This window comes from Teleopsis dalmanni, chromosome 1 (assembly GCF_002237135.1).
Source record: "Teleopsis dalmanni isolate 2A chromosome 1, ASM223713v2, whole genome shotgun sequence".
Lineage (NCBI taxonomy): Eukaryota > Metazoa > Arthropoda > Insecta > Diptera > Diopsidae > Teleopsis > Teleopsis dalmanni.
This window is the reverse complement of record NC_051846.1, coordinates 37,979,586-37,995,486: the sequence shown is the minus strand read 5'-3', so window position 1 is coordinate 37,995,486 and position 15,901 is coordinate 37,979,586. Positions and strand designations below refer to the sequence as shown.

At 29.8% G+C, this 15,901-nt stretch overlaps 3 protein-coding genes across 3 annotated transcripts; all 3 read right to left on the bottom strand.

Moving 5' to 3' along the window:
- Window positions 1-3,794: 3,794 nt before the first annotated feature.
- LOC119668298 lies at window positions 3,795-4,519 on the bottom strand. Its single transcript, XM_038077759.1, has 4 exons — window positions 4,484-4,519; window positions 4,246-4,431; window positions 4,091-4,177; window positions 3,795-4,021 (listed from the first exon to the last, which is right to left on the bottom strand). The coding sequence occupies exons 1-4, from the start codon at window positions 4,502-4,504 to the stop codon at window positions 3,965-3,967; spliced, it is 351 nt and encodes a 116-aa protein (XP_037933687.1). The 5' UTR covers window positions 4,505-4,519; the 3' UTR covers window positions 3,795-3,964.
- Window positions 4,520-7,739: 3,220 nt separating this feature from the next.
- On the bottom strand, window positions 7,740-9,472 carry LOC119668297 (ankyrin repeat domain-containing protein 54). Its single transcript, XM_038077757.1, has one exon. The coding sequence runs from the start codon at window positions 9,217-9,219 to the stop codon at window positions 8,293-8,295; it is 927 nt and encodes a 308-aa protein (XP_037933685.1). The 5' UTR covers window positions 9,220-9,472; the 3' UTR covers window positions 7,740-8,292.
- A 2,238-nt stretch (window positions 9,473-11,710) lies between these two features.
- Window positions 11,711-14,452, bottom strand: LOC119668295 (protein wntless). Its single transcript, XM_038077755.1, has 3 exons — window positions 13,603-14,452; window positions 12,684-13,546; window positions 11,711-12,610 (listed from the first exon to the last, which is right to left on the bottom strand). Exons 1-3 carry the CDS (start codon window positions 14,046-14,048, stop codon window positions 12,234-12,236), a joined length of 1,686 nt encoding a protein of 561 aa, XP_037933683.1. The 5' UTR covers window positions 14,049-14,452; the 3' UTR covers window positions 11,711-12,233.
- Between the last annotated feature and the right edge of the window lie 1,449 nt (window positions 14,453-15,901).

Below are 15,901 nucleotides of genomic sequence, written 5' to 3'. Positions count from 1 at the left end.
ATTCAATGGTGGGTCAGGAACCATGAATATGTTATACATGAGTATATGTATATATGAGTATATTTATAAATTTAACAATGGGCATATATTATATTCTATGTAAAACTCATCCAAAATTAAAAAACACACAAATCAACAGTCAATCATAAATTAACATATTTTCTAGTCTATAAATCAAATCCCATAGGGTGTAATATAGAAATGCTGGTGCTTAATCCATTCCTTTGAATTTAATTAAGCTATGGCTTTCAACTGTGACAATCAACTAGAAACGACTAGAAAGTAGAAATTTAAAAAAGTTACACATTTATTTGTTCGATCACATTGGTTGAATTTTTCTTATATATACATATATTATATATATAATCATAAGATACGTATATATTTTATATATTTTTTTTTCCATTGATATATTTATTGAATCTTTCATTTATAGAAATTGATAATAATTTTGCGAATCTTAAAAATCTAACATGCATAATATGCTATTAAGTTAGGGTATTCATATTTATCAATGGTTTTCTTTTAAACCGGTTGACTACAGTTGCAGAAGATAAACATCGAGCATAAGGATTTAGATGCGACTTGAGTCTCTCTAAGAATTTAGGTGTATATTGGCGAATTACTTCTTCAACGTTTGGTAGATTTAGTTCTTTGTGAAGATTTTTGTTTTAGATGTACCATGGAGCGTATGTGGTTGTCGGAGAATTTTATTTTGTATTCTCTAGATTTTTCCTATATTTGAGTTATACGCAGAACACCACAGTTCTATACCATAAGTTTAAATTGGCTTTCAAATTGATTTATATATTAACAATTTACTATCGAGACAGAGTTTAGAGTTAGAGTTTATAATATAAACAGATATTATTAATATTTGTTGATTATCTAGTACCACGTTCCCACTGCATATAAATCAACTTATATAAATCAAATTAAGATTTAGTCGTTTCCATTGGCAAATGTTGATTTATGCATGTGAAAGAGCTTTTATGTGTCAGAAAGTTTGTTTACATTCCAATTGTTAGCAGATAATATTTAGTTTTGTATTGTTAGCAGAAATTAATTAATTGATCAATGATCATGGAAAGAGTAAAAAAATGCAAAAAATTTTGTGTATAATATTTATTTATAAAGAACAAACATTTTAAAAATTTTTTACCTCTTATATATTTTTTATTTCTTTGCATTTTGCTTCATGTGTCGAATAAGTCATATTTGTATAATTTCCCTTTTGGGAAATATATTTTGCAATGTTGCATTCGACATTTTTGGTGTAATTACCTTTGATTTATTCTTAATTAAGTTAAAAAGCATAGAAATTCTTTGTATGGTAAATCGAATTTAGCGCTCTAAATTAAATAAACTGCTTCATATGACATAAATTATAGTTTATAACATTATTAGTGAAAATAAAAACTTCTTCATTCGGCACTTATACCCTTTGATAGCTGAGAGGTTTCTCCAGAGTCCCACCCTTCTCATTGACTAATTTAGGTATTCCTCAAAAGCTTCGTGTTTATTCGATGACTGATCTAACATCTGCGTAGCCTGTCGGATTGCGGAAATAGCTTCAAGGCTCTGTCCTTTATGTAATTTTTGATCGGTTCTATTCTAAGGTCTCTTAGCATGTTATTTGTGTGGATGTACCAAGACACTTTGAAAAGTCTTCGGAGAGCCTGACTTTAAGCAACTTGCAGCTTCTGGATAGAAGAGTTTGGAGCTTTGCTATATGCGAGACACCCATAGAATAGTGCTGGTCTGATTAACTGGCTGCAGATCAGCTTTCTGTTCTTCACACTAAGGTTATTGTGTTTGAGAAGTGGTTGTAAGCAGTGCAGTGTTTTTGCGCAATTACTTCTTTTGACTTGTATGTGCTTGTGCCAAGTAAACCGCTTATCAAATGTGATTCCAAGGTATTTGATGCTGTCATAATTAATTGCAATGTCACCAACTCTCACTCTTGGTGGATGCTGCCTGTGGTTATGAGTTATAAACAGGGCTTTAGTTTTCTCGTTATTATTTTTCATTTCTTGAAGAATTTTAGGAAGAGATTAACATGGTCCTGCAACGTGTTGGTTATATTTCTAGCATGTTTATCGGAATATAACATGCATGTGTTATCTGCGTATAATGTTAGCACTGAGGGACTTAGCCTTGGGATATCAAACGTAAAGATGTGGTACAACAAGGGAGACAGCCGCGATCGTTGAGGTACACCGGCTTCTATCCTTCGGATTGATGAGATGGTACTGTGTATTCTTACACGGAAAGACCTCTCACTCAGGAAGCTGCCAAGGATTTTGATCAGCCCGAATGGGACACCAAAACGATACATTTTAATTATCAGGTTATTTTACGTTAAGACTTAGGAACAGCTTATGTCATTTGAACATATATAAAACATAATACCGATTAAAACTGGAAATATGGAGAGAACTTGAAATAATTATATTTGCAAAATACCATATATAACAAAAAGGAGATAAAAATATATAGAGGCTGAATTCAATCAATTAATTGCCTGAAAAACAGGTACAATAACTTGGTTCTTCGGAATTATTTCAATATACCTTGTGTGTCTAATTTAACTTTAACTACCTTATAATAATCTTACATAGGTCAAGAGAATTATATTACTTTTTCTATAGCAGAAATTTTAAATGCGCGTAGCTTTATTATAGCACTATTTTCGTCAACAAATTTTCAGTGGCAATGAAACAATCGAGTCCTCCTAGTGTGTTGTGTCTGGTACCACCACAAAACAAAAATTTAAATGAAAAACAAAATGTATTTTATCAAGTGTTACGTGGTCCCCCGTCTAATATACGTTCCAATTACTGAAATTTAATATCTGAAATCATTAATATATATATGTATGTGTTATATATTTTTTAATCATATCTAAATAATTAATTCATGTCAATATTTAATAATTTTATTTCGCTAATATTTTATAGATAAGAAGTGCACATAAACTAATGTATATATTAAGTAGATACAATAGTTTATATAGGATCACATCGTTCATATTTTTACTAGTACGGATTATATAAGATACAATTTACAATGTGAGTTTGTAAATAACTGCTTTCTGATACTACAATATCAATACTGATTTGAAATAAAATTTCTTAATTATACTATTTTAGACTCTGTTTATTTTAAAGCATTTATAAAAATAGATGGTTTAAGACGTGCGGTCTAAATTAGTATATAGTTCAAATCAAAGCAATTTTTTAACCGCTACATGACTTCATTTTCATTAACCCACTTCAGATTGTTAAGTATCTAATATTGGGAAGCATCTGCTATATCCATTCTCCATTCTCCTATCTGAAATATATTTTTAATAAGAGTAACAATAAAAATTTTAAAAATGTTTACTCTTATAACAACGAAAAAGGTAAAAGTGTGTTCACCAAGCTAGCATCAGTTCCGATTAGATGAGCCCAAGACACTAGTAAGATTTAAAATACTCATCAACGTGCCAACTATAATTTTTTCCGAAGCATATAAGATACTGCCGACAATCCGTGTTAATGGCTAAAAAAATATATTTAGTATTTGCAATTCTTGATTTATATGTAAATATATATATATGTGTGAATACTCACATTAAGTAAAAACAAGACTAGACAAAAGGCACGCTGTACTAGAACTATAAATATGGAAAAGCCAGTTAACAGTCCTAGGAGGGTCACCAAAGTAAGAACTTCAATCAAGCGTACAGCTACCGGCATGGCGAACAAAAAATAGTTAATAATTTTTCACAAATTTTCAAATATTATTTACGTAGCAATTTTGATTTTATACAATAGCAATTTTAGTGTAGTTACTATTTTATATTAATTTTGTTTTTTATTATTCGAACAAAATTGGATATTCAGGTTACAGTTTTTTCCATGGCTATAATGATTTTGATTTTTATACATTTGAAATTTTTATTATTACAATGGTTTCGTCATTCAAACAGCGCTCGGAGTAAGTCATATAGAAAACTTATAAATTGCCTAGCGTTCTAAATTGTAAACATAGATTTCGTCTCTTATTTATCTCACTAAAAAATATTTTGAAAATAATTTCTTACCACAAAACGTGCAATTAACTCTATATAATGTAGTATTGCTTCCTTAAGATTTTCTGATTCTCCATCACGAATCATACGCAACAAGACCTTTTTTGCAAAATTAATAAAAAAAATTAATTACAATAAATATGTGAAAATGATTAAAAGATACTTACCACTGCTGTAGCAACCAGCACTAATGGCCAAACAATAGACAAAATCACACGTGCCACCCAGAGAATTAAGTACCAGACGATTAAAGCAATACCAATATAACCGATAATAGTTGCACACCGTGATGGTGCCTCTAAATTAATATTTTTAGCAAGCCATTCATACAGTACTGTACGCAAGGGGAGGTTCTAACAAAAGTTAATTAAGTAAAGTGTCATAATATATCTATACATAATTTACCTGCCAACTATCTGCTTCCATTTTTAATTTTGCTAAAATTTCGATATTATGCCAAACAGACAAATTTTTTTTATAAATGCTTTTAATTTTTATTTTTTGTTATTACATTTTTATCTACGAAATATTATTTAATTTTATATTGCTCTTTTAATTTTGACAGCAAATGTTATGCTTACTTTAATACTAAAATTAAAATTTTTCTTCTTCTTCTTGAGTTAGTGAAATTACGCACGTTTACTCTATAATGGCTGGGGGGCTTATCTCTACCCCACACTAGGCTTTAACTAGGCTAAAAAAATCATATCATTTATTTATCTTTTAGTTGATGTCGGAACTTAAATCAGCATATCTTCCTGAGAGTCCAGAAGTGGACTTGAGGATTGTTAGGGCGGGGTTAAGTAGCATATCAACTTTAGTGAATAATTTTAGAGCTCTGTCTCTGATATATTTTTTCACTGAGTCAATCCTAAGATATTAAAATTTAAAATTTTCATTGTTTGCATAAGAATTTGTAATGAAATAACTTTCATTTACTCGAAATACAAATTTTTCATTTCAATTTGATTCTTTTAAAATTAAACAAATGATTCACATTAAAAAAAAATAAATTCTATTTATTCTATTTTGAATGAATGCAAATGTTAATTCTATGCATATCCAATTATATACCTAGATTGACAACATTTTTGATTCACTACAGCTTAAGTCTTATCCATACAGCTCAAGTAATAAATATAATTTTGCTCTGTTCCTTAAAATCAAATTTCATTTAAAATATATTTAACCATTGGTTTATAGGAAAGAAAATGAAGTCGACATCAGCTTTGAATGATGTAATATTGAACTTAAATAACCAATCATAAAGCTGGATTGGCAATACTTTTGATTCAATGTAGCTTAAGCCCAATTCACACAGCATGAGTAGTAATTAGTTCAATTAGCTCAATTAGTTAGTAATTAGCTCAATTTGTTAAAATCTGTTTACACAGTATACCATCCGCGGTATTCAAAAGTGCTCGGTATTTGTTTTTGTGTGATAACAACGTTACCGTGTTAAAGAATTACCGAGGTGTCAGGTTTGATAATTTTTTCAGTTTTCGATAAACAATATCATCTGCATTCATATGAGAGTTTCGTTTGTACTTTTAGCTGTCAATTGCTGTTGCTACCAATAAAAAATGAAAATTTTTGACAGCTAAAATTACAAACAAAACTCTCGTGTGAGTCCAATATAACAAAAATGAATTATACTTAATAACAAACAAAACTCTAGTGTCTAGAATCCAGTATAACGGTAATTTTATAGTTTTACCGATTATTTAATTACTGAGCAATGTTTGTTTAGCTCAATCACTTTATATAAATTTTGTTTCTCATTTTTATGTCTTTTGATAAAAAATAGATTTTTATTTTTATTTTTAAAATAACACAATTTCCAGAACTTGAAGAAAATTTAGGATTAAAATGCTATATTTTACGTTTACATGGGCAATTTATTTTTAATACCAAGTAGCAAATTATATGTAATTTGTAAATACCCAAATAATGTTGTATTACTTTTCAAAATGTTTATTTCGCTTTTCTACATAAGTTTAGCAACAAAATTAATCTTAAAAAATTACTTAAGTGTTGTATCGGTTAATATCGCTCCGTATAATGTAAATTATAATAATGTAATGTAAATAATAAGCGTAATTACAATGTAATGCAATACAATACCACATAAAATGTATACCCTATTCATTTTTATAGTGAAAGTTATTTTTAAAATCGTTTATTAACAACGGACTTATTGTAATTTTAGTTATATAACTTTAAATATAGCCTTCGCAAATACGTAAACAAAAAAAAACAGTTGCACTACATACTAATCAATTTATTAAAACAATTTAACACCTCAATACAATTTGGTGTGCACCCTACCTAAATGTTTCCTAACAGTAGAATATTATTTGCTATATAAAGCTGCCAATAATTTTTATTCTTTAACAATTTTCTCCAACTATACGTTATTTGAAATATAAATTTTACTTTATACATTATTTTCTTTATATTATTGCTTTAAATAATTATTATTGTTCTTAAGTTTTTGAAAATGTTTTTTTTTATAATTTGATACTTATTTATACAATAAAACTTAGAATTGATTGAGTCAATTTAGAAACAATTTAAAGGCAAATTGTAGCGCACTTGACGTATTTATATATTTATCTAAATGGTAAATGGTAAGATTTTTGAAACTAATTAAGCATTTTATTATATTTGCCCTATTCGAATACTTTTTTTTGTTATTACCATAGCTACAGTAATAAATATTTATACATATTCAATAAAAATTTTTACCTTAGATAGTTGTGTGGTCACCTTGTTACATTAATTAATTATATTAAATCTATGAAATAAAGAATATACATAAGTAAACATGAAGCTTATTGCTGTATAATTCAATTGCTTATATCAACTGTATGTAACATAATTATAGCCATCCACCGTAAAGCAGACGCTGTACTATTAGTAAATTAACCAGTGGCGTATGAAGGTTTTTCCCTATTCCACCTTCCCCTTTCTACCATAACCCTACCCATTTAATCGTCTTGTGAATCCTTTCATGTAATCTGTTTACAAATCCCAGCGGGCTACAACACCAATTAGAATATTTTATTGTTTAAGCCCACCCTAAAATATTTTGCACTATTTTATATTAAGTATATGTACTGTATTTTTTTAATACAGTGTTTTCATATGCACATTGAATTAGTTTTTAAACATTCCGTCTCCCTTAAATAAGTTCAGAAATATAATATACATATAACTACCATATGCAATTGGAAAATGTTAAAAAAATTATTTTATTTATACGCATGTATAGGAAAATATTCTTGAATTTTAAAGTACCACTCTTCGCTCTTATATATGATATTACGAACATATTTGTACAAAATTCTTTTAAGTAAAATTATTTTCTAAAGATTTGCCGTCATGTGTTATAATTACTAATAATTTACTAAATTCAACGATATTTGTAATTAATGCAAACTCCAAAATGACTAATTTGAAAGTTTATAAAGTAATTATAGTTTATTTTCAAAAGCGGCGAATATAAACTCCTAAAACCATATATTTTTTTAACACCTTTTTTTATTCTTTTAAAAACTGCAAACTACTTTGTTATCAACCTTTGAATGTTTATAATTTGATCTTATCTCACGATTTATCATTTTCCATTTATTTTTACTTAAAACAAAAATACAAATAATTAATTTTAAATAGGCGACTGCCTTTATTTTCACACTTAAAGATTGAAATACATTAGTATTTTTTTAGCATATTCATAGACACTAAAAGAAGTCATTAATATCAGAAATGAATATACCATACATGCTACGTCTATTAATTCACACTTTACATACATATTTGTAATGTAATTCATTTTTGTGATTTGCTTATTACATATCATTAATAATATATATTTACTTTATAATTCTTTGTTTAACTTAGCTTAAATCAAACTTAAAACTTTTAAAATAGATCATCAGTTGCTGCTTTTTGTATTTAGTATCAATTAATATTTAAAACTTAAAATACTATAGCGTTTATTTATGAATTTGCAGCTCATTTGCTGAAAGTACGAAACGTTAAGTTTAAAACTTAACTTTATTTCATATCCAAGAGCATTCTTACTTAATTATTTAGTTCATGTAATCTCCATTACAAACGCTTCAACGGCAGCCAAATTGTGTAATGAAAATAACTTTAATAAAAACAAAGAAATTCATGATATAAATTGATTGTTTAAATAATTTTTGAGCTTATTTGTTAATCGATAAACGTTCGACGCTGGCGAGTAATTCATCGGCCGTCTGGGATACAACCTGTTCTTGGTCATCACTGGTGCTCAAGTTTTGTAAACGTTGCTCTAGCGCAGATAAATCTTCAAGTTCACGATGTTGTTTAACCCTATAGCGCAGAATAAGCGTTGTAAGCATACACATATCTTCAAGTATTTTAGCCGTCTCTGGCGTTGGATGATTATAACGCGCACGTAGAAGTCGTAGCTTGGCTTCTGCTAGTTCTAAAGGTGATTTACCGCTGCGATCAAACATGTGTACACTGGCTCCACCAGCTAATAATAAGCGCGCAACAACATTAAAATTATTGGAACTGGCCGATATGACTGCTAAATGCAGCGGTGTATTTCCTAATGAATCAACAACATTTGGATTTGCTCCAAATTTTAATAATTGTTGGACGATGTGTATGTAACCGCGACAAGCGGCTAGATGCAATGGACTGCGTTTGTACTCATCAGCAGCATTGGGATCGACACCAGATTCCAATAGGCGATTCAACAACTCAATATTACATGTTGCCGCAGCGGTGCGTAATTTACGTCCATTTGATTCGGCATACATACTACTAAAACTCGAACGCAGACGTTGTTTGGTACGTGTACGTAGGCGCATTTTAAAATTATGACTACCCGATGGTAGTGTACTAGGATGTATAATGCTGGGCAAGTATTCCGAGTTCAACGGAAGCGGTGGCAAATGCGGTAAAGCAAAATGATCTCCAAGCGGATTTGGATTGTTACTATTTGGCCAATGCCATTCATGTGTATTGGGTGAGGATGTTGGTGTAGGCGGCATTAGAGGCGGAGGTGTTATCATTATACCAGAACTATGCCCGTCATTACTATCACTACTTGATTCCACGCAGCCGGAATCATTAGCGGACATTGTGACAATTACTTTATATTTAACTCGATTATTTTATTATATTTAATATCTTAAACATATAGAAACACTGTTACTAATATTGCTCACGTTTTTTTAAAAAGAATGATATTTTCACACTCATTTGGAAAATTTTGTTTTGTGTATTATGTGTTTTTTCCACTTTTTTCGCTTCCTTTTTTCCAAAGCAAACAAACTGTCAAAACAGAACCGAAGAAATATACAGTGGTAAGAAACTCTTTCTCTTGAAAATAAATTTAAAAGTAAGCAGAAATTGTCATGACAAAAGTGTGTGTAAAATGAAAAATTTAAAGCAAACTAGATATCTATGTATGACATGTAAATATAAGAGCAATAGAGAGCGAAACCAAAGATTATTAAATACTCATTGGAGAAACATTATATGAATAAGCTGTAAATAAAAAAAAAATTGGAAGTATATTAATACATATAAATATAAAAATTTTAAGTTAATTAGTATTAAAGTACAAAATAAATACAAATATATTATAACTGATACATAACTATTATTACTGATTATAACTGTAATAACTACGTAAAGAAATTATATGACAAGATACACTTTTATTCTTCAAACAAAATTTCAAATTAATTTTTAAATTATAAACTTCCATAACTCGAAGTACCATTACGCAGATGAAAGGTTAGACTTATGGAGAGTTCGAGTTAAAGAATTGTTTTGTAATAGTATGTAATTTGCTCTCTAAACGTTGTTGCACTGTATTTAGTTCGAGGTATAGAAAATTCAGTTATAAAAATTCGAGTTATGAAAGTTTGACTGTATATCCAAAGTCTAATAAAAATGCTCAGTTAAATGTATATCAACGACATTAAACTCTAGTATGGTGAAGTAATAAAAATTAAAAATAATTTTTGAAAAATACATATTATTAAGACTGTATTAAGACTGGTAATGGCGCACAATAGATCTTTTAAGTAGGGGTGCTTTCATAGCCTATAACTTAATAAAAATAATTTAAAAATTAAAAGTTTCTATAAACACAAAATGGGTTAGAAATCGTTAAGTTAAAACTTTAGATTTTTATATTCCTGGATAAAGGATAGGGCGAAGTACCTAGTAATTGAGTTTCTTATATTTAGTTAACTTTAAAATTAATTTTAATGTAACTCAGAAATAAATAAATAAATAATTCTTACAATTTCTATGTAAGAAATTGCAGATTTTTTTAAAAATCGGAATATTCCATTTGGAATTTAAATAATATTTAGCAGATTTCAATATTGTTTTCGTAAAATTAAGATTATAATATTGCCTCATTTTTATCCATTCCATATCCCAAACAAATCCTTGATTTGTTGATGTGTTCATCTGTTAAATTGTATATTTGAATATATTAATTGGAGAAATTGGAGAATGTTGTCCTATTAAAAGGAAGTGGTAAGTTTCCCAAAGCCAGTTGTAGGCAAATTTCACTTTCTTCACTTTTATGCCCATCCTCCAATCATCTTACAGTAGTTAGAAATGTCAAACATTGAGTAGACTAAATGCATTTTTATATAATTGCGCGCGATTAAGCTACATTTGCTGACTAATGTGTTTCGTACAATTGGACTATAGTGAGAGTCATCAGCAATTGCAGTGAAGGAATAGACTTTTATATAATTATAGCTAAATCATTATTAAAATAGTTTATATCCTCATTGCATGAGGAATATGATGATGTCCATATTCAAAATACAATTTCTGACCACTCGTTACTTTAAATTGGATGCTTAAACTCCTTCCACGGAATATAATAACAGAAATGTTCGATATATTAATGTTTTCAGTTTCAGCTCTCATTCGTTTAACAAAGATCTTTTTAGACTACAATGAGAGTTAGCAAAATTCTTCTAGCTAAACAGAATTACTGGTCCTGTTAAAACACATATCTGCTGGGATAGTCCCCCTTGGGAAGGTTGAACGGTACACTCGACAAAATTTACGAGTGTTTCCGGATTTAAAACCTAATCAAATCGTAACATTTGTATACGTTTTTGTAATTCCATTCATATTATCTGCTCTATAGATCTCCAAGGGTTACTACAACAACAACAACAACAACTGGTCTTATCGGCGCCCATTGTGGATAGTTTTTACCGTATTTTAATTAAAATGTTGAACTTTTATTATTGTAGAGAACAAGTGATCATTTATGTTTCATAAATACCGAACAAAACTAATTCCAGTAGTGATGTATAAAATTATAAACATCAAAAGCAAATAGTTCTTTGGAATTTGTATAGTTAATACAACATTCATTATATATCTTCACTACATAATGGATCCACAAACGTATGCCTAAATTTCAAACAAGTCCACAACAATATTATTACTAATTTTGCTATTTTATTACTACAAATTTTTAGAAAAATACAAAGATAATAATTATATGTATAATACGACATATTCTTTAATATGATAAAGTAGTATTCTACGGCAAAGAATAATAATACTGAAAGTTGAATCATATCAATTTTAGGCTTATATAATATAAAAGTACATTCAAAAATGTTATGCTACGTAAATACGACATAAATGTTACAATAAAAATAAAGATTTAAGTAGGCTACATTAATCGAAATTATAAAGTATACTTTATAATTACACTTTGGGATTTCATAATAGATTATTCTATATTAGATACGAATTTTTTCTTTCTAATTTAGCTTAAAATTTAATCATTAATGGTATACAATTATTGGTTGAACAAAAATTACTTTTTTAAAAATTTGGCCTAACTTTTAATTAATTAAATAATTACATATAATTAAAGTTAATTATATTAATAATACCCTACTGGTTTAAGATGAATGTTGTGCGATATTTCAGCATATTATTGAAAAAATAAAAACAGAAAAATAACTATTTATTTATTCATAAATAAAGGACTAAGATGGAGTTGAGAGATGTGCGTTTCCAGAAATGAAAATTTTGCTTTTTCGTTACATTTCAGTCTCTGTCATTAACTGTTTTCTTAGAGTAAATAATATCTTTAGTCGAATGCTGCTTTCCTGGTAAAAGAGGTTAGAGATGATATTTCACTAGGATTGGAATCAGATGGCAAATGACTAAATTCTATTTCTTCACCACCAGCCGCAATTACTATATTTTCATTTGACTGAGAGTTTTCTTCGTTGGTACAAGCTGGCCAATGTTTGTGACTTGGAGCATAAAGTATTAATAAAGCAAATATATATATGTTCCACATGCCGTAAACTCCGGTCAGGAAAGCAGAAGTTAATTGTATATCAATATCTTCGTCCCATTTCCAATGGCCTTCTGCAACTTGCCCCATAATAAAGCCAACAACAGTTAAAGCAGCACAAAGTAAAGTAGCTAACATTAAAAATTTAAAACGATAAATCAAACCTGTAAGCAAAGTAAATAAAAAAAAATTAGGAAAAAAGGAATTTTATAAAAATATAAGTTTATTAGTGTATACCTTCATAATGCAATCGTCGTGCAGTTGACATGGATGGCAGCGAAGTGCGTTTAACTCCAATATTTTTAAACACCTTCCATACCATATAGCATAAGAAAAGGAAATATATACCTGCCGAAATAGCCGCTAATATAATAAACATTAAAGCTATTTTCGCCCCAACTGGTGTAGCCCAAATAGAGTAAAATGGATTGCGAAGCTGTACGCCTCTCTCGCAGATATCAAAGATAAACAATGACAAGCAACCAACTACAACGGCGGACAAATGTTTCCAGTAGCGAGAACGTATGGTTGATTTATGCGTAGATTCCTGTATTAGCATATGTTCCCCGGCAAAAACAAGCCAAAATGAAAGTAGCAATGCATAGAATATACCTTGACGGATATCACTTAACAGTAGCATATAGGGCATCTCTATATAGAGTGATAAATACTCCAAAGGTAGATTTAAAAACGTTAAGGCGCTACCAAGATATATTAGCATATATTCAAGTAAAGCAGGTGAACGCTGCAAAATATGCACACGTTGCCAGAACCAAATCATGATGAGTACAACGAAGGGAAATAATATCGTTTTAAGCGACAACCAAACCTTTGTGAAGCCACCATTTTGATAAATGGCAGTCAGTGTTAAGTCGTGCATGTGACCAACGTTCAGATTTAATTTCATATCAGAATCGAGTGGAAAACGTAAATTAAGTAAATAGTAATCATGATGTAGTGCACCCAATTCGAAAAGCGGTATCATTTCGCAAGAATACAGTGTTTCCTGTTGACTTCTATGTAATATAGTGCAATCAAGATAACGTTGTTCTACTGAACGCGAGTATAATTTCCAATCCGTGGGGGCATCATATTTATTTCTGGAAATTTTCATTAATTACACATATTTAAATATTTTTGTACAGCATAGACCTACCTATAAGCCAAGCGTGCATCAACAGTCAGTTGAAGTTCCTTCGGAGGCGCTTCCAATTCTACATTCGAACTATAGGCAATATTTACTTGCAATACGCCGATAAGATTTTGTTGCCAACGTGAGAAATCTAACTCATTGCCGTCGCGTGGCAATGGCGTTTGGAAAATATACACAATTTGATTTGCAAACTTTAAGTCGTCACTTTCGATTTCTTCCTGTGAAACAGAAGCACATTTACCTGCACCACGTGTATACAGCCAAAGAGTGGTGTCGTTCTGTCGACCTTGTACATCCTTGCATACCATTCCTAATACATTTTGATGACCTGCTGGCACTGGCGCCCACAAAGCACCCAACAAAAAACACAACACTTGGCACAACAATAACACCGACACCAATATGGAGAGTTTGCGTCCGCTCAGATTCTCTAGAATAGTACCCGACATTGTTTCAGCGCAAATTTAATACTTCACTCAATATTTTTATATAGCCACGTACTTATAATATAGATTTATCTATTAATTATATGTATTTTGTTTATATCTAGTTTTATGTTAAAACACCACTAATTTCCAACGCCGCACGTATATTTTTACCGACTTCAAATGCGCCGACTCTGTTTAATCTAAACAAAGCGTCCTCAACAAAAAAAAACATCACAAACAACAAAATTAAAAATTAACAAAAATCTCCTTGTCTGTATTTTACATTCTGCACGCGAAAGAAAGGGAAATGCAACAGTATGCGTGTTGTTGTTTATATTCCCGCTGGCTAATGTTACGTTTTTTGTACCTGCGCCAAGATAGCAACGATGCTGGGAGGTCCAAAACACAATTGGAACACGAAATTTTTCTAATTCCGTTAATTTGCCACAATTAACTACATTTAACTTTTTCTATCAGATAAAATATGTAATTTATATATAAAATTAAAAAATCTCTCACACGAGAGGGAGTATTTATGCGAAGTTCAATTTGAGTTCCTTAAATTATTTGATATATTTTTAAAATTGTAAAAAATGCTTAAGCAACGCTCTAAAGTAGCTCAAGTCACACGAAAATAAAGTAATCAAGAGCTTAATTTATATCCAAACTAGTTCTTAATACGTTAATATATTCCTAATAAACGGATTTAAAAGTCACTAAACATAATTTCATAAATATTTAAATACTTTTTTTTTTTAATTTATGAGATTATTTAATTAATTAATATTTTCAGAAGTCGTGTGTGGCATTTTAAATATTAAATTTTTGTCAACCAACTGAATATCTGTCAGGTTCATTCAACTTTGAGGTTCAACTATTTAAGGTCAACCTTTTGCTATCCAAGAGCAGAGATAACAAAATCAAGATTATGTTACTCCAAGAGCAGAGATAACAAAATCAAGATTATGTTACTCCAAGAGCAGAGATAACAAAATCAAAATTATGTTATCATATTCGCGCCTCAATATAACTTGAAAGTAGTATTTTATAATATTTCAACATTATATTGTTGAAGCAGCTCGAAATGTTTGAGTTGCTCGATGATGTTTGAGGTGATCAATGACGTTTAATTTACTCGATGATGTTTCAGCTCCTTGATGATATGTGAGCTACTTAATGGTATTCAAGATACTAGTGATGTTTGAACTACTCGATGATATTTAAGCTATTTAATAATGATCGAAATGCTAGATTGTGTTTGCGACTCTCGATGATGATGGAGCTGGTCTATGATTTTCGAGCTACTTGATGATATTTGATCTTGTTGATATTTGAGATGGAATATGATGTTTAAAATACTAAATGACATTTAAGTTACTCGATGATATGTGAGCTACTTAATGATGTTCGAAATGCTAGATGAAATTTGAAGCGTTCAATGATGTTCGAGCTGGTCCATGAATTTGGAGTTACTCGATAATATTTGAGCTACTTGACGATATTCAAGATGGAAAATGATATTTAAACTACTATATGATATTTAAGTTACTCGATGATATATGAGCTACTTAATGATGTTCGAAATGCTAGATAAAGTCTGAAACGTTCAATGATGTTCGAGCTGGTTCATGAATTTTGAGTTATTCGATAATATTTGAGCTACTGGATGATATATGAGCTATTCGATGATATTTAAGCTACTTAACAATATTTTCAGATGCTAGGTAATATTTGAGGAGTTCAACGATATTCGAGTACTTTAGTGGTGTCCGAACTACTCGATGATGTTTGCGATGCTGGATACTGTTCCAGTTGCTTGATATTATTTGACTTGGTCGATATTATTGAAGCTGCTAAATGTGTTTAAAGCTACT